General features: G+C 34.8%; 1 protein-coding gene across 1 annotated transcript in view; it reads right to left on the reverse strand.

The window, feature by feature from the left end:
- Positions 1–2,089: 2,089 nt before the first annotated feature.
- LOC138695163 (UDP-glucosyltransferase 2-like) overlaps positions 2,090–25,928 on the reverse strand; it is a 33,941-nt gene continuing 10,102 nt past the window's right edge. Inside the window, exons 4-6 of the mRNA XM_069819621.1 lie at positions 18,971–19,187; positions 5,507–5,726; positions 2,090–2,435 (exon numbers count right to left, since the gene is read on the reverse strand). Coding sequence (XP_069675722.1) covers positions 2,090–2,435; positions 5,507–5,726; positions 18,971–19,187 — 783 coding nt within the window. The remainder of the gene's footprint in view (positions 2,436–5,506; positions 5,727–18,970; positions 19,188–25,928) is intronic.

The raw sequence follows: 25,928 nt of genomic DNA on the forward strand, positions 1-25,928 counted from the left end.
CAGATTCTGTTCAATATTTGTTGTATCTCTTGCCGCGTTGGTCACTAAGCGAAGCTGTGCTGCCATCTTTAATCTGCTTCCGGATAGTCTACATTCCGTTACAGCTGGGATGCAGTCTTTGAAGAAGCGAACATGCGTTTTCATACGTTTGTTTGACTCCTTTTACTTTCACCGTATGCATAAAGAACACAATTCGTCGCGATTTCCTTTTATTCACGTACTTGTATTGGAAGATACAATAGTAATATGCGTTACAAGAGCGGTATGTTGACGTTTTCATGGTCGAGGAAAAGATTGAAAAAGCGAAACGTAGTTGATCTTTTTTAATTTCCGAGAACATGAAAACAAACATACCGCTCGTGTATCGTACATTATTTTGTGCGAAGATCGTTTATTACATACCTGAAAGAGGAATTTCAAATTAGTTGCAATGAAATCTCCATGTTGGTTTCTGTTTAATGACGGCAACTTCGGAAAACCAAAATAATTTTCTTCAGCATTGTTGCTATAAAATGTTTTCTGTGTTTACTGTATTCCAGCAGGCTGTGATATACGACTGTCTTTTTTTTCCCCCCAGTCTGTAAATGCGAACTTAAAACAAACGGTAAGGTTATGTAATGATTTATTTTTCATTTTAATATTTTAACAATATTATTTATATCACATATTGCAGTAATAACATCCGCATCTGGAATCTTGTTGATTTTTTCACGGCTTCCTTAATGTTACTTGTTTCAGGATTACAATAATTTTCGTGGAATAGTAGACTTTGCTTAATTTTTGCAAATATTTAAAAACAATAATTAACACTGTAATTTAGGTGAAATTGCAGTGGTAAGTTTCCAATTTATAATTATTACTATGTTAAACGTCTCTAAAACTAATATGTTAAAAGCCTAAAGCAGTAAAATGAATGTCGCGCTTAAGCGGTAAGAAGAGGGAAATTGTTGTGTGTGTTACGTTGGGAATACTGAATGTGGAATTTCACACTTACCGCGTATTGGTTGTGTGCGGAAAACAAACAAATATGCACGATCTCGCACAAAAATAATAGAATAGTCATAGAAATTTCTAAGACCACAGTATTAGAACTAACCCTACACGTAAGTCTCTACAATGTTTGCTTACGATTTGATTTGCTTACATTTTTATTGCCTGAAACAAGTATGTGTTGTGGACAAGATGGCTTTTCATATCCCAAAAAAAATTCAGCCTCTGATTTAACGTATTCCAGTACTGGTTTTGGGACTCGCATGGTGGCCGAAGTTGTATTTTTGGAATCGCATTTTCTCTGTGAGCTCTCTTATGTTGAAGGCCTAAATTCACTTTTCAGTTTCTTTTATTTCTATTATTTTCATTTCTTTCTTTCTCTCTCTCTCTCTCTCTCTCTCTTTTTCGACTCCTGTCTCGTTTTTCAGGCTAGAGTTCCACTCCTCTTGAAAGACTTAATCCAGAAAGCTGAAAGAGAGGAGGCTTATGTGTTTCTACTTTATGCACACACATTCCATGATGCACAACACACGATGTTTCCTAATCACATACTAATTAAAACATACCTGTCCATCGCCGTTCGTAACATCGCACCAGTGGAGTATTTGTTGGCGCGTCTGGCCGCGAAACCAGGTGGCCCGGGTTCGATTTCCGGTCGGGGTAAGTTACCTGGTTGAGGTTTTTCCGGCGTTTTCCCTCAACCCAATATGAGCAAATGCTGGGTAACTATCGGTGCTGGACCCCGAATCATTTCACCGGCATTATCATCGTCATCTCATTCAGACGCCAAATAACCTAAGATGTTGATAAAGCTAATAAAACATAGCCTGTATCTGGGTTATGATCAGGGTCATCTATAGAGCCGTTCGGGAATATATAAATAAAATTTCGCAATCACACCACGAGACTTTACTACTTGAGCAGAAGAACGTCATCCTTGGTACATCCATTAATCTGAATACCGAAGTTGTGTTACGCACTATAAATGAGTGAGTTAGAACATCTGTGCCACAAAGCAGCGGCAAGAAAACCATCTTTTTAAGAAAAAATTCTCGATAGAGATGAACAACCTATACAACGAAATCTTTATGTAATTCCGTTAGTTTGACAATTGCATGGCGTTCCGAGATTTTCGTAACACAGAACTTGAGGACGAATGGTTCTCGAGTGCATTGTACGAGTATGTCACATTTCCTCTCACCAGTTTGAGCAATATTTTAAAACTGGAAAATACCATAAATGCCAACACTATCATAAGGGCGATAGGTACAAGTATGACATCTAGTAGCAAATGTTGGTACCAAGTCAGATCTAGTGCTGCAGATCGCAGATGTGGCGCTCCACGATGTCTGATGACGTACTCTGTCCAGTAGATGGCAGTGTCCAGCGCCGATTGCGGACGATCTCTGAACAGCTGTGACAGACGCTTGGCGTTTGTACGGTAACTGAAACAAGCGATTATAAGCACACGAAATATTTTAATATATATAACTTCTCTCAAGGACATTGCAGAGATTGTGGTCTACTGGATAGCGCACGGAAAATTAATTCGCCTCACTTTTGAACGTACAATTATATTTTCACCGCTTAACCCTCGCAACCTATCGCAATTTTCCCCTCCGTTAACATTTCTGTAACTACCTCTGAACCGTGCTTTCCAGATATTATAAGGAGACAATAGAGATATTTTCTAGGAAAAACTTGAAACCCCAAGCTATCTAATCCACCGACAATCCAGGATTCTCAAGGGCAACTGAAATCTTCAAATTACTCTTTAGAATGATTGAACTCGTTGCGCCAACGAATTCAAGAAACCGGAACAAAATAAGTGAGTCGTATACCACCTTTGTTCATTCTTTCGAATCCAGTGAAAATCTTTTCAGTGTTGCCATGTCTATTTTTAATGTAAATTAATGTTTTCAGTAGGTTTCAACAATCAATTTGGCTGTCTACTTAATTTTTTTTTATAACTTTAAAGGTGTTTTTATCGTACTAAACAATATTATCTGTTGGAAGATGTAATATTGTTCCAAAAAATATAGAAACGTTACTTGTGTTGTGTTGTAATCAGTGTTGAATCCAGCCAATGTAAGAACTATTTTTTTCTGTGGTGTAAAAAATTTAGCTAGTACCTATTTCTTGAATTCAGCTAAGTATATGAGATGATGCTGAAAAAGTGTTTAGTATTAAATGTAATTTATTAATTGCTAATCTTGTTGAAATGCCCGATTTATGTGAAAAAGTGATATAATATGATTTTCCCTTTAATTGTTATATAAATACCGGTAATTAATATGATATGTCTATACTTGCGCTCGGGCGCAGGTTCGATTCTTTCTTGGGCTCATTAATTGGTTGGATTTTTTCCGAGGTTTTCCCCAAACGTAAGGCGAATTTCAGGTAATCTATGGCGAATCGTCGGCCTTATCTCTCCAAATATCATTTCGCTATCACAATCCCATCGACGCTAAATAACCTCATAGTTGATACAGCGTCGTTAAATAACCAAGCAATATATATATATACATATATATGTATATACACATACATACTATGACTTCATTTATAACTTTTCTATGTTAATAGTATTATTATGGTTTCATATTTTATTATTATGAGGATTAAATTATAATTTGCAAGACACTCATGTTTTATTACTAAGTAAGTATAATTTTATTACTGAAGAAATTTAAAACTCTAAAACATAATGTTTCGTTACATTATCCCAAACATTCAGTAGGATGCGAAACAGTGGAAAGCCATGTTTTTCCCTTTATTTCTGTACAAATAGTTGCTAGCTGTGACGGAGTGGTTTCTTCCCCTTAGTAGGATTAAATCGATGGTGTTTGGGTAAAGAGAGATAAGTCATATAAATTAGTTTTGAATTAAATTAAACATCACACCCTTATTGGAAATAATTTTCTTATAACTTACTTACAAATGGCTTTCAAGGAACACGCAGGTTCATTGCCGCCCTCACGTAAGCCCGCCATTGGTCCCTATCTTGTCAAGATTAACCCAGTCTCTATCATCATATCCCACCTCCCTCAAATCCATTTTAATATTATCCTCCCATCTACGTCTCGGCCTCCCCAAAGGTCTTTTTCCCTCCGGCCTCCCAACTAACACACTACATGCATTTCTGGATTCACCCATACGTGCTACATGTCCTGCCCATCTCAAACGACTGGATTTAATGTTCCTAATTATGTCAGGTGAAGAATACAATGTGTGCAGTTCTGCGTTGTGTAACTTTCTCCATTATCCTGTAACTTCATCCCTTTTAGCCCCAAATATTTTCCTAAGAACCTTACTCTCAAACACTCATAACCTCTATTCCTCTCTCAAAGTGAGAGTCCAAGTTTCACAACCATAAAGAACAACCGGTAATATAACTGTTTTTTAAATTCAACTCTCAGATTTTTTGACAGCAGACTAGATAACAAAAGCTTCTCAACCGAATAATAACACGCATTTCCCATATTTATTATGCGTTTAATTTCCTCCCGAGTGTCATTTATATTTGTTACTGTTGCTCCAAGATATTTGAATTTTTCCACCTCTTCGAAGGATGTCTCCAATTTTTATATTTCCATTTCGTACAATATTCTGGTCACGGCACATAATCATATATTTCGTGTTTTCGGGATTTACTTTCAAACCTATTGCTTTACTTGCTTCAAGTAGAATTGCCGTGTTTTCCCTAATCGTTTGTGGATTTTCTCCTAACATATTCACGTCATCCGCATAGACAAGCAGCTGATGTAACCCGTTCAATTCCAAACCCTCTCTGTTATCCTGAACTTCTCTAATGGCATATTCCAGAGCGAAGTTAAAACGTAAAGGCGATAGTGCATTTGCTGCCATTAGCCCACAGTGAATTGAAAAAACATCAGACACGCAGATAAAATACATCAAATGCTACTATTCTTTTACTTTTGCACACCCACTTGTAGAATTTAACTTATATATTCCCCTGAAGAACAAAATTCCATTTGTAAAAAATAAATAAATAAATAAATAAATAAATAAATAAATAAATAAATAAATAAATAAATAAATAAATAATGACTTAAACCCCTTCACCCGAACACCATCGAGATAATTCTATTTTTATTATTCTTTGAATTAAAATATACCTAACATAAAGGCATGGCACATCCGAGTTTTACTAGTAAATAAATTTGCGCACCGTAATGTACGAATTTTTTAAAATATCGAGTTGTGTACAGCTCTCAAGAGGTTATTGAGTCAGAAATTCAAAGTTAATAGGTATATTAAACCTATCTTTAACATACAATTTTTCTGCATTATTAGAGTTTTTAAATCAAAAGTTAAATTATCTATATGTTCACTACACACCGTAATGTCGGCGTGTTAAACAGTCACAATTGAAGCCTAGACATTAATATCCGTCTATTTTCTACTCTCACCTTCCCTAGTTTGGGGGATCGCATAACTGACTTCCAACAGTGAAAATAATTCAACATGTAATTTCTAACAATGACTAACTCACCTAGGATCATGCAGTACTTTGTTCAGAACCTTGAGGACGTTTTCTGTTGTGATGGAGTCGTAATCCAACTGTACAGCCACTCCTTTGGAAACGCAGTTCTTGACGTTGAGTGGCTGGTCATGTGCCATAGGTATGCCTACCATGGGTACTCCGGCATAAATAGCTTCTTGAGTTCCCAGATTCCCGCCATGAGTTATGAAGACTCGGACGTTGGGATGGTCTGAAACGGAATAATATTCTCATTAATTTCTGCATAATTAATTTTTTTAATTCGTTCAGACCTAAGGAACCGAGCAGATTAGGCGACTTCTCAGGTATTGGGCAATTCCATCCTGATGATGGAAGTCTATAAATTGTCTCGAAAGATTAGAGACAGTAAATCATTTTAAGAGCAGTTGATATTACATGTTTATTTGTCACAAATCTGCAAGATCAGGTGAAGTAATTTAACCCTAAATGAGCATAGGTTACCATGCAAAGTTCCCATGTTCAAAGCTGCCAGAACAATGCATTTAATAAAGAATAAAATCCTTATACTCTCTTTTATATACAGATGGGAACTTCTCGCTGTTAAGTTTAAACATTTTTTATTGGGTTATTTTACGACGCTCTATCAACATCTAGGTTATTTAGCGTCTGAATGAAATGAAGGTGATAATGCCGGTGAAATGAGTTCGGGGTCCAGCACCGAAAGTTACCCAGCATTTGCTCGTATGGGTTGAGGGAAAACCCCGGAAAAAACCTCAACCAGGTGACTTGCCCCGACCGGGATTCGAACCCGGGCCACCTGGTTTCGCAGACAGACGCACTGATCGTTACTCCACAGGTGTAGACCAAGTTTAAACATCAGGGCGAACCATGCCAATCAGTAACAAGAGGGAGTTGGGGATGTGCTACCTATTACCGCACAACTCTTTGACAATGTTTCTACATGTTAACGTTCTTTGTTATCCTCTCTCAGTCTAGGCTTGCTTGTAACCTAGTGAAATTGTTTTTAAAACATAATTTGCAATTACTTTTCAGTCAAGATAATGGATATTGCGATTGAAGTACTCAGTAATTAATTGTTTTATGTTTAATAGGTGTTGTTGGACATTACATACACACTGATACCAAAGAAATCGTGTGTCGTGTTTATATTTATTTCCAGAGCGAATATGACAATGCAAGGAATGGGCAACAATCAATTACCGTTGGTCATGTTTTGGAAAGAATACTTTAAGCGACTGATGTATCTAAAATTGCGATATGTAGTTACTTACTTACTGGCTTTTAAGGAACCCGGAGGTTCATTGCCGCCCTCACATAAGCTCGTCATTGGTCCCTATTCTGAGCAAGATTAATCCAGTCTCTACCATCATATCCCACCTCCCTCAAATCCATTTTAATATTATCTTCCCATCTACGTCTCGGCCTCCCCAAAGGTCTTTTTCCCTCCGGCCTCCCAACTAACACTCTATATGCACTTCTGGATTCGCCCATACGTGCTACATGACCTGCCTATCTCAAACGCCTGGATTTAATGTTCCTAATTATGTCAGGTGAAGAATACAATGCGTGCAGCTCTGCGTTGTGTAACTTTCTTCATTCTCCTGTAACTTCATCCCTCTTAGCCCCAAATATTTTCCTAAGAACCTTATTCTCAAACACCCTTAATCTCTGTTTGAAAGAAATTGAATCGGGAAAAAATCTTAAAAGCCTTTCCAAAAAAAAAAGTATTCGCGACTCTCCTGTTACAAAATAGCAAACATTTAAGCAGGAAACTTTAAGACGGACAGGACTTTATATAAACACGGCTTTAGATTCAGTTTAGAAGATATTTTCCCGGAAGCCCACAAAATACGAAACATACGAATTAAAATTTCACGTTCCTTATTGGGGAAAGGACTAAAAGCTATTGGACTCCAGTACAGCAGAAATGAGGACAGTGAGAAATACCGAATGGAACGTAGCGACGGAGTTGCCCGTCGCAACGAATTTTTGAGTACAATGAGAAAAATTATAGAATTAGGAAGATCTACAATATTTTTCGATGAAATTATTTTTAGTATAGTTCTGTGTTTTTAGTTAATATATTCCATTGGTTGAATTTTGTTTGTGTCATCTTAGTTCTGCAATGTCCTATACAGCAGCCCCACTTGCAAGTGGAGGTGATCAGACCGTTTGAAATGTTAGCGGTAATCTTCTCGCTGAACCCGTGCTGTGGCTGAGTGGTCAGGCCTCCGGCCTGTCACGCAGGCAACCCGGGTTCGAGTCCCGGTGAGATCTGGAATTTTTCATTGAAAAATCCATAGTGGCACTTGTGGCGTTTTATATAGTTCAAAGTGTGTTTGTTAAATAACAGAGTTTTGTATAACATTCTGTGTACTTAACAGTGCCCCCCGTTTCACTCTAAATTGGAAAGTGCTAATAAAACTTTACACAGTCAAACTCGGGTGAAAATGTTTCTTCGAAGTACGATGGAGAAAGAACGTCTAACGGCCTTAGCAGTGCTATCCATTGAAAAATCTATGGTTACGGAATGTGTGGATTTCAGCGAGAGAGTGATCAACATATTTTCAACAAAAAAGGAGAGAAGGATGGATTTTCACTACAAACCTTCAACAGCAACACCATCCTCTTCCGAATTACTGGGTTAGGTGAGCATTTGATTCTTACAGTTTGATTTTATGTTTATTTTTTCTGAGAACGAGTTCATGTACACGAAAACAGTAATGCTATAGGCCTAAATTAATGCCGTAACTTATTTATGAATACCGATATTCAATATGTGAACCCCCAACATCAAATCTCACGAGCCGCCACTGCACTGAAGTATCGTCTTGTTTATTACTGAATGTTCCTGTTAATGATACACCGGACTTAGAAGTTCGTAAGATGATGTAAGATGTTTGAAAAAATAATTTCCTCAAAATGTAACATATTTCCTTCTTAAAAAGTGGAGGTACAAAAATATGATATCTGTACTAATAATAAATCTGTAGCCGAAATTTTTCTGGTAATTTTCGATTTTCCAAAAATAATTGGTCCTAACATATATAATTAACCACCCTGAAAATCGCTTTTTTTTATTTTTGTTTGTATGTCTGTCTGTCTGTTGTATGTTTGTTACCTTTTCACGCGATAATGGCTGAACGGATTTCGATGAAATTTGGAATATAAATTAAGTTCGTTATAAATTAGATTTTAGGCTATATGGCATTCAAAATACATTATTTAAAAGGGGGTTATAAGGGGGCCTGAATTAAATAAATCGAATTATCTCGCTTATTATTGATTTTTGTGAAAAATGATACATAACAAAAGTTTCTTTGAAAATAATTTGCGATAAGTTTTATTCCTTGAAAAATTTTGATAGGACTGATATTTAATGAGATAAATGAGTTTTAAAATTAAAATAACTGCCATCTAAGGCCGTATAATGAAATAAAAAACAAATGACTTCGTATATAAGGGGCCTTGGACAGCAACAATCGAAAGCTATGAAAGATAGCCTACAGAGAATGTTTCTGTGTTTGTATGAAGTAATATCGGAAGCTGAATTAACCGATTTGTACAATTAATTATTATTTCACCATTAGAAAGTGTAGCTTCTCTAGATGGACATAATGCTATAATGTTACTACAGTAACTTCTGATATAATATAATATAATTTATAATGTAATGTAATATTATATAATATAATTTAAGTTATTTGAAGGGTTCAGAACCATAGTGGGCCAAGCGCCATTTACTGAATATGTAGAAAACAAGGGTTAAAATGAAGTTATTACCATAATTCAATGGAAACCTATAACAAGTAAAATAAAGTATACACATTAAATCTAAATGATGTCAATGTTCATTAAACTATGGTTGCATGTAATAAAAATTAAGAAACATGTTAAAGGAATTGTCATTGCACCAAATGAGTGGTCTCTGGACAAAACTGATCGCATTTTAATTATTTGGATGGAATTTAAATTAAGTAACATATTAAACGATTTGTCCTTCTATCAAACAGGAATGTTCCCTGGATCAAATGTCCTATTTTAATTATGTAATTACTTTATATTTATTTCTAACGGGTGCAGCGGAGCGCACGGGTACGGCTAGTACTATTAATAAGTTACAATATTAACAAAATTGCAAAGTAAAAATGGCCTCTACTAAAAAAGCACAGAACAAGCATTCAGCTTCTTCATTAGAAGGTATTTTCCCAGCCGTAATATTGAATCCATATCAATCGTCTCTCACGTCTTTTTTCCAACTCGTTTTATGACTTCTTGCGTTGCCTTTTCATTCCACTACTTTCTAAGTTTGTTGGAAGGTGAGGTTTTTCCCTCCTCCTACAGGCCAACACTAGTAACGAAACAGAAAACCAGAGTATTTAAATATGAAATACTAATAATACACTGATGTTGTAAGTCATAACTTCAAAACATATATTTTAAAAACGAAATGAATTAAATATACATTGCTATAAACGTAGATTATTTCTCTTTAAGAATATACTATATCATTATTATTCTTAACATTGAGAAATAACAATGCAGAATCAAAACAAACTTTCCGCCAAAATTGTAACTTTGCTCGAAAACGCGATAATAATAAACGTTTTATCAGTTCAACTTCTAACCAGGGTGACCAGAGTAGGCGATATTTCGCCGTTTGGGCTACATAAATAGTGACTTTGCGACCTATTTTTAAAGAATTGCGACTATCGCCATTTGGAAAAGTTTTCATCTTCAATATGCATTGTTTGAACATGGTTTAATATAGACACGATTTCCTCCTCTTAATCAGAACTAATAAATCGATATTTTCCGCTAGGTGCGAAACTGAACGCGCAACTTCCATATAGACCCACTTTATTTAATGTTACTCGGGAGGGAAACATCACAGCTCACACATAGAATGATATAAACATCGAACATGGAGCCGGCAAAGAAGAGTGCACGCACAGCTCATTTGTCGCGGTTTGAAATCGATATTTAGTGGATACCGTAGAAAAAAATATAATATTATAAAAGATATTGATGATGTGGGCATAACAGAAAGTGGAAGGGGAATTTAGGCCTACTTGGAGTCCAAGTATTTGCAAGCAATTAAAATTACTTGAACGCTCTTTTTTCCTATGGTTCAAAACACTACTGACTACAACAATGAATTGTCGAAATCGGCCGCTCAACGTACCGTTCCCTGTTTGTGTTCATCGATTTAAGACTTAGATCTATTTTTCGATGCTAATTTAATGATTAATTTGTTTCATAGTGCAAGGTTTTGCTTTCCATTTATTGATCGAAAGACCTGTGGTATTATTAATATTAATGTTTTGATATGAAGAAGTATGTCATTAATTCCAAGATCACACATTTTTTAAAGAAAACGGCAAATGGAAGGCAATGGTAACATCATAAATATAAATAGATCTACATACATACTCTTCACTTTCTTATCAGAGTTGGGATTTTTGTAATCGATTACCTACATGATTACAGTGACAATTATTAAAGCTATTATCAGAAATGTGAAAGAACATTGCTTATGCATGCTATACATAAATATCACATTTTCATTTGATAAACTTGTATCCCGGTTTGGGGGATCATCGTGCTAAGCACACGATACCGGTATCTCCGTTCAGGCTGGATGATCGCCCACCTCTACTTAGGCATTCGAACGTGAAGTCAGCAACCGGCTGTTCGGTTCTGGCTCTTCATGGGCTGTCGTACTATTATTATTATTATTATTATTATTATTATTATTATTATTATTATTATTTACAAATGGCTTTTAAGAAACCCGCGGGTTCATTGTCGCCCTCACATAAGCCCGCCGTTGGTCCCTATCCTCTACAGTGTTGCCAATTCAGCGGTTTTCCCGCTAAATCGAGCGTTTTTGGATAACCGTCTCGCGGGTAAAATTGAATCAGTCGGAGCTAAAAGGAACTAAGTTACTTTTCACAACTTTACAGGAGAAACAAAAAACATTCTACAAATGTATATATTGTTATGTTATAGAAGACCAAAGAACATTTAAAAGTCTGACTTAGTTCCTTCTTCCACTGTTCGATGCGCATGACAACCGTTGTTGAAATTGTTGCCATAATCCAAAAGCTGAATATTTTGACTTAATTCCTTTTGGCTACGACCGATTCAATTATATTAATCCCACCTAAAGGGAATACTAACAGTTTTTAATCTTTAAAGTTTCTGAAATGAAATTCATATTAGCATTATTGTTATTTCTGCAAGTTTAATACCGGTAGATTCTAACATCAGACAGTAATAACATATACGTAAGTGCGGCGGCATTTTACTCAAACGCCAAGAATCGAACATCTGCTGCCGCCGTGCATTAGTACTTTACGTGTTCAGCAATGACTGTAATATAGAGATTACAGAGAGATCAAATTCAATTTGATTAAAGAATATTATTTGTGTAAGACGTGTACCGTGACAGTGTTAACTATTACTCGTTTCATAAATATACCGGTAAAATATCGTTAATCCTTTCTTTGTGCTATTTATTCGTAAATATAATTGAGATATGGGACCTCAGTATCGGCAACGATTTCGTAAAGAGTAGCTACATGAAGTGCAAATTAACCCTCGGTCTATATCTGCTTTGAAAAAACGTACTCTATACCTGGGGTATTTTTTGACCCCGGATAGATTTCTTTCAACTAACTTGAAAATAGGAAGTTGTAAGGATAATTATTGGATAATTTATGTATTTTGGTATTTATTCAAGATTTTATGGGAGTACATTTTTAGTAAAGTTGTTTTATTACTGTTAAAAAGTGTTAATGAAAATTTAACGGCACATAATTCTCGCAAACGCATTGCACTGTTGTTTTGTTGTTGTTAATAACACTTTAGAATGCCATAAGTCTAATAATAATAAAATACAATGACTAATAATTACTACACTATAAATTATCTCATATTAGAATGTCATTATGCAGGGTGTTTTTGTATTCATCCATTTGTAACATGTTCCGCGCCGTGGCATCATTGTCTAAGGCATCCTGCCTAGGACTCGCGTTACGGAATGCGCGTTGGTTCCATTCCCCATGGTGGAAGAAATTTTCTCATGAAATGTCAGCCAGTGTATGGAACCGGTGCCCACCCAGCATTGTGATGCACTTGGGGATCTACGATAGGTAGCGAAAATCCGGTTTCGCAAACCAGCTGTAACGGCTGGGGGGATCATTGTGCTAACCACACGATACGTCCATTCTGGTTGGATGATCGTCCACCTGTGCTTCGGCATGTGGACCTGAGGCCAGCAGTCCGCTGGTCGATCTTGGGCCTTCATGGGCTGAAGCGTCATGGATTTACTTTGCTTTACTTTACTTTACATCTTTAGGGATCTCTTTTCGATTGGCTCGAAGTGTTCCCACTAGTGTTAGGTTCTTCTGTAGCAGTTCTTATCCTAATTCAAAACTTGTGAAAAAATTGTCAATAGTAACATTCCTTCTACTTCCTCTCACATAATCCACAATATCATTTACAATATCTTTTCCTTGACTTAGCTCTCTTTCCTCTGCAGACTTTACTGTATAAATTTGTGCATTTATCATAAAGTTTGTCTCACGATCCACGGCAGCCCATACCTTTATCCCATGTTTCTCTGGCTTGGAAGAAATGTAAACTTTGATTGGACATCGTCTCTGAATATATACAGGTGTTCATCTACTGTAGTGTACGGTTCAGGAATATAAGACGATATACACCCATCAACAAACATTTCAGAAACTGCACGTATGACTTCTGCTTTTGACCCTCATGCAGCTTTCCTTTCTTTCCTTGTCAGTTTGTCTTCGAAACGGAGACACATCAAAATACTTGAAAATCGCGAATAACTCATTGTAACTCGGAAAATAGGCAAACCTTATTCTTTGGACCAAAATTCATCAAGTAGTTTCCCCCTTGCTGTGTGCACCCCTGCTGTTATGAGAAGACCGAAGAAAGCCTGTAGTTTTGTTGAATCCGGCTTACTCCAGTGTTGAAGGGAAATGTATTTATCTTTCACATCTTCATCACGATTGTTAGTATGCATTGATATTCTATTCAACATGTGATCAGTTATAAAAAGAGAGAAACAATCCGATCTAATTTGCAAGTAGGCTATGACCTAATATGCTGAGGAATGTTAGCTGTTTGGCCCACTATATTTCTAGAAGGTTGCTTACGCTGTGGTGATGGCTGAGTAGCATAGTTCAGTTGTCCATTTCTTGATGTAAGTAAATGTGTCACTAATACATTGACGTTATCATCTGCATCAATAGAATTAATATCTATTTCGTCTTCAACTTGAATATCTTCCTGTCACATCTACTTCCGCAACACCGCCGTCGCTTTCGAATATGAAATCATTGTCACATTCACTATCACTGTGGTCTGCGTCTTTTAGAGCATGATTAAGTCTATAACCTTTCTGCAAATCAATATTATAAATTATTATTACTTCATCAGAAATCTACTGCAAACTGAAAACAGTTAACTAAAAATTTTCAAATATCTCACAACAGTACATCCCAGTTCAAGAAATATCAATATTCGATCTGTATTTGTCACATTGTTGTCATAAAATACACCAAGAGCGAGACCAAGTAATAAATTCATTAAAAAAATTAGTATAGCGTACTCTATACCTGGGGTCTTTTCTGACCCCATGTGATAAAAATGAAAAAAATTGTTATACCGCTTATACTAGGATCATGACAATGTAACATAATTGTAGCCAAATGTTCACAAATAGCATATCTGGAACATGGGAGAGTTATGTCAACATTTTACATATGCATTTGTAAAAAATAAAGGAGTGGGGTCACAAAAGACCCCAGGTATAGACCGAGGGTTAAAGACAAACGCAGTTGATTTCTGGAGTGAAGGTATAGGGTCGCATCTAATATAAATCCTTTTCAAGAGTTGGTTTATCTTATTGTACGTACTTTCTTGGTCTAATGCTCAAGTGGAGAGAGTATTTAGTATGATGAACGTCGTGAATTCTACGAAACCGGATGGGGACAGAATTTTATTAATAAATGCAATTCTGACAATACGGGCAGATCTGGGTCGTGTGAACAAGTGTTGCAAGAATTATCAGGTACCACCGTTTTGGAGAAAACAGATACCTTCGCTACGCACAGAAATGAAAGTGGACAGGCTAGGAATACCACCCCGGGGGCCTCACAGTCATAGCATTATATTCCTGCGTTAGAAGATTCAGATGGAGATGATCCGGAGGAGCGGATATTTTGAGTGAGTGATTTGTAAATTATATGTTTCATATCAATACTAATTGCATGCATATAAAATTGAATGTCTTACATTGTGCCGAAACGAAAGCTTCATTGACCAGCCTCTGCGAAAGTTAAACTTGTGCGCTATCACATTATTATTATTATTATTATTATTATTATTATTATTATTATTATTATTATTATTATTATTATTATTATTGTTAAGGTTACTTATGTACGTGGCACTATAGGATATTGTCAATGCAAATTCCTTAGATTTATAATATGGAGTACTGGAAATTGGGCGATTATAGGGAGAGCTGTATGTCCACCCAACTCGCTCCAAATACCTACTGTACATACCGGTACTCACATAACAAAATTGTCTTACGTGAAATAAGAACACGGCCATATTTCGTGAATGTGACGTATTTGAGGGGAAAATGCTGGAGGTTTCAGTGTAGCCAATATAATAATAATAATAATAATAATAATAATAATAATAATAATAATAATAATAATAATAATAATAATAATAAAATAATAATAATAATAACAATAATAACAATAATAATAACAATAATAACAATAATACACACTTGAACAACCTAACCCAACCTGCCACATAACACGAGTATACCTAATCTAACGTAACCTAACCTGTCACACAATACTACACACCTATAGTAACATTCCTTACGTTTAGTATCATTTCGTTTGCATAATTATATTGCCATCCCTGCTAAATGCCGTGTCGGGTACCACCTAGTGGAAGTGGATCGTGATGTCGGGAAGAAAATATGGCAACTTTCATAATTATTACTTTTAGTTTGTTCAGTGTCTGTTTTGTAAAATAATGAATGTGTTGCTGTAATGATAATTCCATTTACGAGTAGGCCTATATGATGCAATAAGAATTGAAATGTGTTGTGACTATAATAAAAGTGTTCAAAATTGCTTTATAGCGCTACATTGCCAAAGATAAAAGTGTGCGATATTCGTTACATTGGCGGGAGGATGTTACATTGGCACGTGGATGCTCTGCCTTGACCATTATAATTATTATTATTATTATTATTATTATTATTATTATTATTATTATTATTATTATTATTATTATAAAATTGAATAATAATAAATACACATTAAAATCTTGAGATTTTCGTTAGAAAATCACGGGTTTTTGAAAGTCATCCAGCGGGATTATATCAACTGTTGGCAACACTGATCCTGTACAAGATTAATCCAGTCTCTATCATCATATCCCATCTTCCTCAAATTTATTTTAATATTATCCTCTCATCTACGTCTCGGCCTCCCCAAAGGTCTTTTTCCCTCCGGCCTCCCAACTAACACTCTATATGCATTTCTGGATTCGACTTTACGTGCTACATGCCCTGCCCATCTCAAACGTCTAGATTTAATGTTCCTAATTATGTCAGGTGAAGAATACAATGCGTGCAGTTCTGCTTTGTGTAGCTTTCTCCATTCTCTATTATTATTATTATTATTATTATTATTATTATTATTATTATTATTATTATTATTATTTTATTACTACTATTATTACTATTGCTATTACAATTATTACTATGATTATTACTATTATTATTGCTATTATTATTATTATTATTATTATTACTGTTATTATTTCTATTATTACTGTTATTATTGTTATTATTATTATTAATATTATAGGGCTATATCAAAATATCTTTAAAATAACAAATAGAAGTAATACAAAATAAATAAAATTGTAGCATGAAACCTTAATGTCGTCAGGACGCGATTAATAATAATAATAATAATAATAATAATAATAATAATAATAATAATAATTTATTTTATAGTTCCCTTCTTATCATAACCTTAAATAACTTAAAATATTACGATTCTGATAATAAATCAATTGTAAGTAAAAGTGCATGCATCGACTTGAAAGATTAAATTTGAATTGTTTTAATTGTTGATATTTAAATAAAGCATAGCAAAAGAAATTAGGCAGTATTATGAATATAATAACATAGTTATGAATTTTTCTGTATGTGATTTGATCCTGGTTGAGTGGAAGAGAAGGCCTGATGGCCTTAACTCTGCCAGGGAAAATAAAACTATTATTATTATAATTTCCTGGGGTTTTGTACTTGATACAAATAGACCTAAGCAAGAAGAAACCACTCTTGTAACATTAGAGACCATAGTTCTTTCGCTTCCCGTAAATAATAAGACTGTTTTTGATTATGAATAGTGTTAAGACAAAATTAAGAAATCGAATGACGATGCAGATGTTATTGTCAATATTACGTGCACGCATTCATCTAATCTAAGCATACAAGGAATATGTTGCCACAATTTTGAACCGTCGGAAGACATTCTCAAGTTATTCCCTTAAAAAAGTACATTGATTTATAAAGTGACAATTGTGTCACTGTATGTAGGCCAGTCGGAAATGCCGGAGATGACAGTGTATTAGAAGCAGAAGAATGTTTCAATATAATTTAATCAGATGATGGACAGTTCTAAAAAGAGGTATACACAATATACGTATTTGTTGTATTGGCCGCTCTACTTCATTATCTCCTGGCTTAGTTCCCTCCATTCCCGTATCATCGATTTTTACCACAGTCTAGTATATACAATGACGAAGCATGAGTTGATGAGGTTGCTAGGAACAATAGACTGTGCAGGTACTATTTCGCATTGTGAGTAATGAGGCGATAGTAGCAATCCTAGTGGTTAGCAACTGTCTATGGATGCATATTTATTATATATTGAGCTTCATGACTATATACTGGTCTGTGTTTTTACTGTCCATAATATTCTTTGACTTTCATGCTCTACTTAAAAATGATGCTTTCTAATTTCAAAATACTTGCTCCACGTGTTATATCTAACAAGCAAACATTCTCACAGGGCAGATGATTTTTTTTTCTTTCTTCCAACATGTTAATAATGTCAAAACAAGTGCTTATAGAAATTTTGGTCAATCGAGCGCAATTACGGGGGGCGTAAAAAATAAGTTTTCCTGAGTCGTTTACAGAAAGAAAACACAATTTCATGGAAATATTTATTGGAACAGATGCAGCAACTGTTGAGCTATTTTTCAACATTCCCCATCGGAACTGCGACATTTGTCATATCGTAGGATCAACGTTTGTATCTCTATGTCGTAGAAGTCTGCCGCCTGGGATCGGAACCAGTGTGTAACAGGCGCCTGGATCTCTCTGTCGATCCCATGGTATGACAAAAATCTCAATTCCAGTAGGAAATATGTTGAAATATAACTAAACAATTGCTGTAACTGTTCCAATAGATATTTGCAAAGAAATTGTGTTTTCTTTCTGTAAGCGTCAAATATCTTGGAGCAACAGTAACAAATATAAATGACACTCGGGAGAAAATTAAACGCAGAATAAATATGGGAAATGCGTGTTATTATTCGGTTGAGAAGCTTTTATCATCTAGTCTTCTGTCAAAAAATCTGAAAGTTAGAATTTATAAAACAGTTATATTACCGGTTGTTCTGTATGGTTGTGAAACTTAGACTCTCACTTTGAGAGAGGAACATAGGTTAAGGGTGTTTGAGAATAAGGTTCTTAGGAAAATATTTGGGGCTAAGAGGGATGAAGTTACAAGAGAATGGAGAAAGTTACACAACGCAGAGCTGCACGCATTGTATTCTTCACCTGACATAATTAGAAACATAAAATCCAGACGTTTGAGATGGGCAGGACATGTAGCACGTATGGGCGAATCCAGAAATGCATATAGAGTGTTAGTTGGGAGGCCGGAGGGAAAAAGACCTTTGGGGAGGCCGAGACGTAGGTGGGACGATAATATTAAAATGGATTTGAGGGAGGTGGGATATGATGGTAGAGACTGGATTAATCTTGCTCAGGATAGGGACCAATGGCGGGCTTATGTGAGGGCGGCAATGAACCTCAGGGTTCCTTAAAAGCCAGTAAGTAAGTGAGCGTCGCAGGGAAACTTATTTTTACGGCCCACGTAATTGTGTTCGAGTGGCTAAAAGTTCTACAAGCACTTGTTTTGACATTATTAAACACGGTGGAAGAATGTTTGCTTGTAAGTAGATAAATATTGGCTTTCTCATACATCGACGGAGCAGTGTACTCAGTTTTTTTTTTATCTCTGAGATCTTAATTCATTCCTGAAGTGTAGTCCATAAGTTATGGAAAATTCTTCACAAACATAAGCAAACTGATAAACTTACTGAGTACCTCAAGCTGTGGTACCCAAGCTGCAGTCTTGACATTTGCCGGAAGTCCAGAGACGTGACTTGCCTTCCACAGAACACGCTGCGGTAACTGTGAGAAAGCGTCGATGAATGCTCGCAGCTTGTTGTTTGTAAATGTCTCACTTCGAATAAGTGAACCCATAGAAAAGTAAATGACTCCTGCTTTGGCTCCATTGAGGTATATCTCCAAGTGCTGTAGACCAAGAAAGGTTTACTCATTCGTTCATTGGCAATTCCTCTTGTCTGTAGCAAGTTAGTACAATACTGTATAAATGTGTAGGTAACTTACTTATGTAGGTGATTTAGAAATTAGCATTTTTTAAGTTACAGCTTCTTAGGTATGTATGTATTTATTCACACTGCAATGGTATATACCCGGTGGCACTGGTAACCAATTACACTCAATAATGACAATAATAAACTTATTAATTAAAATACAATTAATAATAATACTAATAATTAATACTAATAATAATAATAATAATAATAATAATAATAATAATAATAATAATAATAATAATAATAATCAGACATCGGATTCTAGGGCAAATGCCTATTTTGTTTCTTTAGGAGAAAAGTAAAAATAATTATTAATATTTGTGTTTCATGGTAATTGAAAGGTATTCAAAGAGTTTTATAGTGCCCTAAAATGCCCTAAAACGGTTATTAGAGCCTAATTTGTTAATATTCGCCTAAAAATGCCTAACTCACTGTAAAGTTTCGCATTTTACTCTTACTTTTTATAATTTATACATGCATTCACTGCGAAATTTAAGGCATTTAAAAAGTGGAAAGTTTGCTTCACACCGGCCATGAAACCACTGATAAAGGAAACAAAATGTTTTGAATCTCACGACACTCGCAATAGATTTCACCGAATTTAACATGTTTGGAGGCATAAATGCCGACAAAGAACCAACCTTAGTTTTGAAACAGGCAACAATCACAACATGTGCTGCTACCGATTCAGAGATATACTATACTATAAAAATGACTGTTTTCGGTCTGAAACCGATTAACTGTACTGCCCTTCAGAGTGTCATAAAATCACAATTTTTGGAGAAAGAGTGTTTTTTCAAATATTTATGAAAAGTCGTAAAACTGCGAATTAGTAGGGTAAACCGTTACAAAATATTTAAAAGAATGGCCCTCCTAGTGTTAACACTACCAGGAAATGCAACAGTAAGTGGAACTTTGTATTTTTGTCCAATTGAATCTCAATAACAACGGTTCATTTGAATGCTCGTTAACAGTTGCTCTTTCCCTCACCTTATTTGTGTTGAGAAGTTTTGAGCGGTAGGACGTTTTCCTGTGAAGTTTAACGCGATAATGCCGAAAAATATAAGTGCAAAATCTACATTGATCCGGCAATGGCTAACAGAATATTCAGAATTCACTTATGATGGAAAAATAATATTCTGCAAGATTTGTAGCAAACAGGTATGTAACAATAGTTGAAATATATAAATTCTATTCATTTTAATGAGTAGGCCTATAATATTTATACATTGACTGAGCTATCCTGATGTATAATTCTTTTTAAGACCACTACACTTTAACCTTTTAAATTCCGTATTTGCAGGTCATTAAAATTTTGATTGTTCGAACCCACTAACTTTGTGATAGAAATACGGCAATACAACAATTAGGATTTTATTTTAATTCAGTTTACTTTGCATTTTTAGATTTCGCAAGAAAAGAAGTGCCACCTAAAGCAGCACGTGCAAGGAGCGGCTCGTAAGGCTAAAGCTCAGCAGAAAAATCAACTGCAACTAACTTTACTAACACAGCCTACTTCATCCAATCTCAGCAGCAATTTCTATGCTGATTTAACCAGAGCGTTTGTTGCTGCTAACATTCCCTGGAATGCAATTGAAAAATCCGGTTTTAAGACAGTTTTTACAAAAATACTGCAAACAAAATATCCCATCTGAATCGACCCTAAGAAAAAATTACTTAGACAGAATATACAATGAAACTTTAGCTTCCATTCGGGAGGATATAGGTGATTCTTACATATGGGTCTCTGTGGATGAAACCTCAGATCCTATGAATAGGTAATAGCAAATATGGTAGTAGGAAAACTTAGTCCTGATGGACCTTCGATTCCACACCTCGTATGTGTTAAGGAACTTTCGAAACTGAATAGCCAAGCCATTGCTTATTTTGTAAATAAAGACCTACAGTATTTATACTCAGGTAATATAGACGATTCTAAAGTTCTGTTGTTTTGTACTGATGCTGCCTCATACATGGTTGCTGCAGCTCCACTTCTTAAAACATTTTATCCTAACCTCACGCATGTAACCTGTCTAGCACATGGCCTTCACAGGGTTTCTGAAACAATCCGGAATGAATTTCCTCTTGTCAATTCGTTTATTTCTAACACAAAAAAATGTTTTTGTAAAGCCCCATCCAGGATTTCAATATTCAGAGAGAACTTTCCAGATATCCCACTCCCACCTCAGCCGGTTGTTACACGATGGGGAACCTGGATTCAGTCAGTGGTGTATTATTCTAAGTATTTTAAAGAAGTGGTCACAGTTATTGATAAATTACCTGAAACTGATAGTGCAGCGTGTGTGAAAGCAGTGAAAGATTGTCTGAATGACTCACGAGTGAAAAACGATATTGCCTACATAACATCAAACTTTTCTTTCATACCTGCAAGCATTGAATAAGTAGAACGTGAAAAACAATCTCTTTGTAGCCAAATAGCAATAGTAAAGGAAGCTCAAGTGAACATAGTCTACATTCTGCTTTGGGCGAAACTGGGAAAAAAGTTAAAAATAAGTGGGACAACGTATTAAATAAGAATGTAGGATTTTCATTGTTGGAAAAAGTATCAAGAGTGATATCGGGGGAAAGTGTAAATGTTCCAGTAAGTATTGATGTTTCTATTGTACGTAATTTAAAATTTGCGCCTCTCACATCAGTTTCGGTTGAAAGAAGTTTTTCTGCTTTCAAAATGATTCTCAGTGACAAAAGGCAAAGGTTAACTGTGGAGAATTTAGAAAAAATTCTGGTGGTGTACTGTGCAGATAATTATAATAAAGTCTGAGCATGGAACTGAATTTCAATAACTTAAAATGAGTAATCTTGATATCAATAATCATTATTTCATTATTTTCAATATATTAAATTTGTGCAGCTCTGTTTATAAATATAATATAGTATTCTTTTTTAATGTTTAAACATACTTTTTTGTGCGTATTTTAGTGTATAACTAAAAATTTCAGTGAAAGAAATAAGTATGATACCTTGATGTGCCTAAAATGCCTATTTTCATTGAAATAGAGTCTAATTTTACAAATTTTGAGCTTATTTTAGGCGCCTAAAACTGCAATTTTTAGTGCCTAAAAATCCGATGTCTAATAATAATAATAACAGGGAATATCCTAAATTAAATGAAACGATCACTTAAAATAACATTTGAAATAAATCTAATTTGTATCTTAAATCTAAGATCGAACTAAAGCCCACGAGTATGATATGTTCATATCTGCACAAGTACCTTTCAACATTACACTCATTTCGCTGTCAACTCACTCTCTACACTGGAACTACGACACATTTCACTGATTCTATCCTGATTTCACTAACACTTCAAAAACATTTCACTGTTCAAATACTTTGCACTGCCACTATAAACTATAAAGCTTCCCTGACAGGAACACGTCTATGAGATAAGACATATTTCTACGCATAGTCCTACTTCCAAGAATAGGAAATATAGGGCGTAATGAGCGAAAAATGGATATTCTATATAGTAAACCTTGCCACACAATCCCATTGAACAAAAAGGGGTGAAAAAATACTCTCTTTCAGTTTACATTTGCACTGTTTCCAATAACATTAACGATAGTTCATGAGTTTATTTGTAAACAATTAATGCATATACAGTAGGGTGGAGTGAAAATATGAAGTTTATGGAATCAAACTGTAATACCAGGTAAAAGTTGTGGGCTAATATCACATTCTAATACATTCAGTCACGAAGCTTGAGTTTATCAGAGTACTAGGAACAATAGACTGTGCAGGTACTATTTCGCATTGTCTGTAATGAGTCGATAGCAGCGATCCTAGTGGTTAGCAACTATGTATGGATGCATATTTGCTACGTATTGAGCTTCGTGACTATGTACTAGACTGTGCTAATATAAGAAATAATGCAAAATATTTTTTGTGTAGCTTAATATTAAGAGGTGTCCCAAGAGCACCGTATTTTTTAATTTTCACAAAATTTAGAGGTTCAGATTTTTTAGCGAGAGAACGTTCTCTAGTTAAAAGACTCTGCATATTAAAAAAAAAAAACATGTTAAAAGACTCTGCTTACTTTTGGTCTCCTGTTATTTCATCTTGAAGTGTCACAGAAACCTCAATTTATAAGAAAATTGGACATAGGCTAATCACAAAACTCTTAGGTACGATATAATTAATGTAAATTAATTCTTCTTATGTTGCAAGATATTTAAATCAGAACAACGGCTCTAATTAAGACAAGAAATCTGATCTTCTGTCCTATATTCGGAATGCCGGAGGTGCTGAAACCATCACAATTACCTACCTATCATGACGTAATAAAATACAATCTATGGGTCAGAAATGAATTAAAACCTGATTTCAGATCAAAAGAACCTACTGTTGGAGAGATTTCAGAAAGAGTTGCTGTCAAAACTAAAGATATCTGGGTAAAGATAGCTTTCCGACAGTCAGTCATGCAAGAATATTACAACTGATTCGTGCTTACAATGATCAATACGAAACTCAATGAAGCCTTATAAGAAACAACATAGTAACTACAACTACAGTGACAAAATTGCAAAATTCAAAGAAGAAGCAAACGAACTATTTAATATATGCAGTTGAAAATGCAAAAAAAATTGAATACTGTAATAACTTATTGTGATAGACCGCCGTGTTCGGAAAGAAGAAAGAAATTTTTACAAGGTCAATGAATAGAAAGAAAGATGTTAATTTGACCTGTTCATTCAGTTATCCATATGTATGTATGTATGTATGTATGTATGTACTTATGTATTTATTTACACTGCAAGTGGGCAAGCACCGGGTGGCAGTGGTATATACAATATTAACAATACACAATAAAATGATAAGCAATACACAATAAAATTTACAATACACAATACAATTTTACAACACATATACAATTTTATACACAATACAATAAGAATACACAATACAATTTAACACAATAATAATAAAACATAAATAAAATACCTAATTTTACAACACAACCTACATAATTATGTATAGGTCCTACATAAGTTTCAGTAGTCTTTCACTTTACTCTCATCTCATTCACTGTAGTGGCACTATGACGCATTTCACTGACACTTTAGCACACATTTCACTGACACTCTGTAACACATTTCACTGACACTATGGAACACATTTCATTGACGCTATAAATTATCACTGATCGGAACTGTTCACGGCACTGTAAAACCATAACTTCACTGACTCACCTCGCTTCACTGATACAACAGTTCAAATAAGTCAAATAATTACATCATTATGCATACTTATAAACAGAACTACATTTAAACTAAACATTTCTAGTCTAAGGCCCTCTTGCACGCTATTTTTAAATAATTTACAATTCAAACCAAGGAAGTAAACTCGTCAGGCTAGATAAATACATGTCACCTTAAAAAATTAAATGTTGAATGTCACCTTAATTTTAATTTGCACTTTTTAAATTATTCTTGAATCTCCTTAAGGAAGGACAGCCCTCAAAGACCGCTGCAGGTAGGTCATTCCAATCATTTATAGTTCTATTTAAAAATGAGAATTTACCTACATCCGTTTTCTGTTTCCTACATTTGATTTTAAAATAATGATCGTTCCTACCATAGTACGTTGGCTTTTCTAACCGAGCCGTTATGTCTACCCATGCTTTCTGACCTAGATGTGCTCTATACAATGATGTTATTCTAGTTTTCCTACGTCTGTTTTCCAAAGTTTCCCATTTAAGTTCTTTTATCGTATCGTTTCCATCTTCTCTCTTACCTTATCAAATTTAGCTGCCCTATACTGGATTCTTTCTAAGGAATTTATCTGATATATTCTATAGGGATCCCAACATGTAGTTCCGTATTCCATTAACGTATATCACTCGGAAAGAAATGATTCATCAGAGGAAGACTTCTATCTTGCAAAAAGATGCTTTTGAAACAAAGAAAAATTACTCGTTGTGTGATGTTTTCTGCAAATTTTCCAACAATTATTTTCTTTCATTATCAGGTTCAGTTATGATTATTCTTCATTATTCCTAAATAAAAATGTAAACGGAATCTAAGCTTTAGTTAGATCCTAATACGACCTTGGAAAAAAATAAATTCTAACTAAAAAATTAATTGGCTCAAATGGAATTTTTGTCATATTTTATATAATATGGAATATTGCCGCTTTGGATCTGCTCAAAAATACTTTATACCGCAACCCCCATTTAAAGTCTTCCAAATAAAGTTTAAATATGTGATTTTTATAGCAGTTCACTAGCTGTATAGTGAAAAACAATAGAATAGAACAAAAATACATAAAAATTATAATTTTTAGAAACTTCAAAGACCTTGCGGCACCTCAGAAATTAAATATAGAAACTCCATATTTTTTACATTCCTAAGTTAAGTGAAAAGACAGATTTTTGTAACTATTACAATTAAAAAACAGATAAAAACAATTTCCTGTATAGATTCACTCCAACCTAATATAGAGTGTGTTAATTAAGTGTGGAATATTGCTAATAACTCTTTATATATTCACTTGATGAAAAAAATACTAAAAAGAAAAGTTGTTGAAGATATCTAACTAAAACTTATGGCTGTGGGTCTCACAGAAGTATTGATTCATGCCCAGGATGTGGCAAAAAATAACAGTTTTTAAATGGCACCCTATATTGAATTTTACA

Source organism: Periplaneta americana, chromosome 2 (assembly GCF_040183065.1).
Source record: "Periplaneta americana isolate PAMFEO1 chromosome 2, P.americana_PAMFEO1_priV1, whole genome shotgun sequence".
Classification (NCBI taxonomy): domain Eukaryota; kingdom Metazoa; phylum Arthropoda; class Insecta; order Blattodea; family Blattidae; genus Periplaneta; species Periplaneta americana.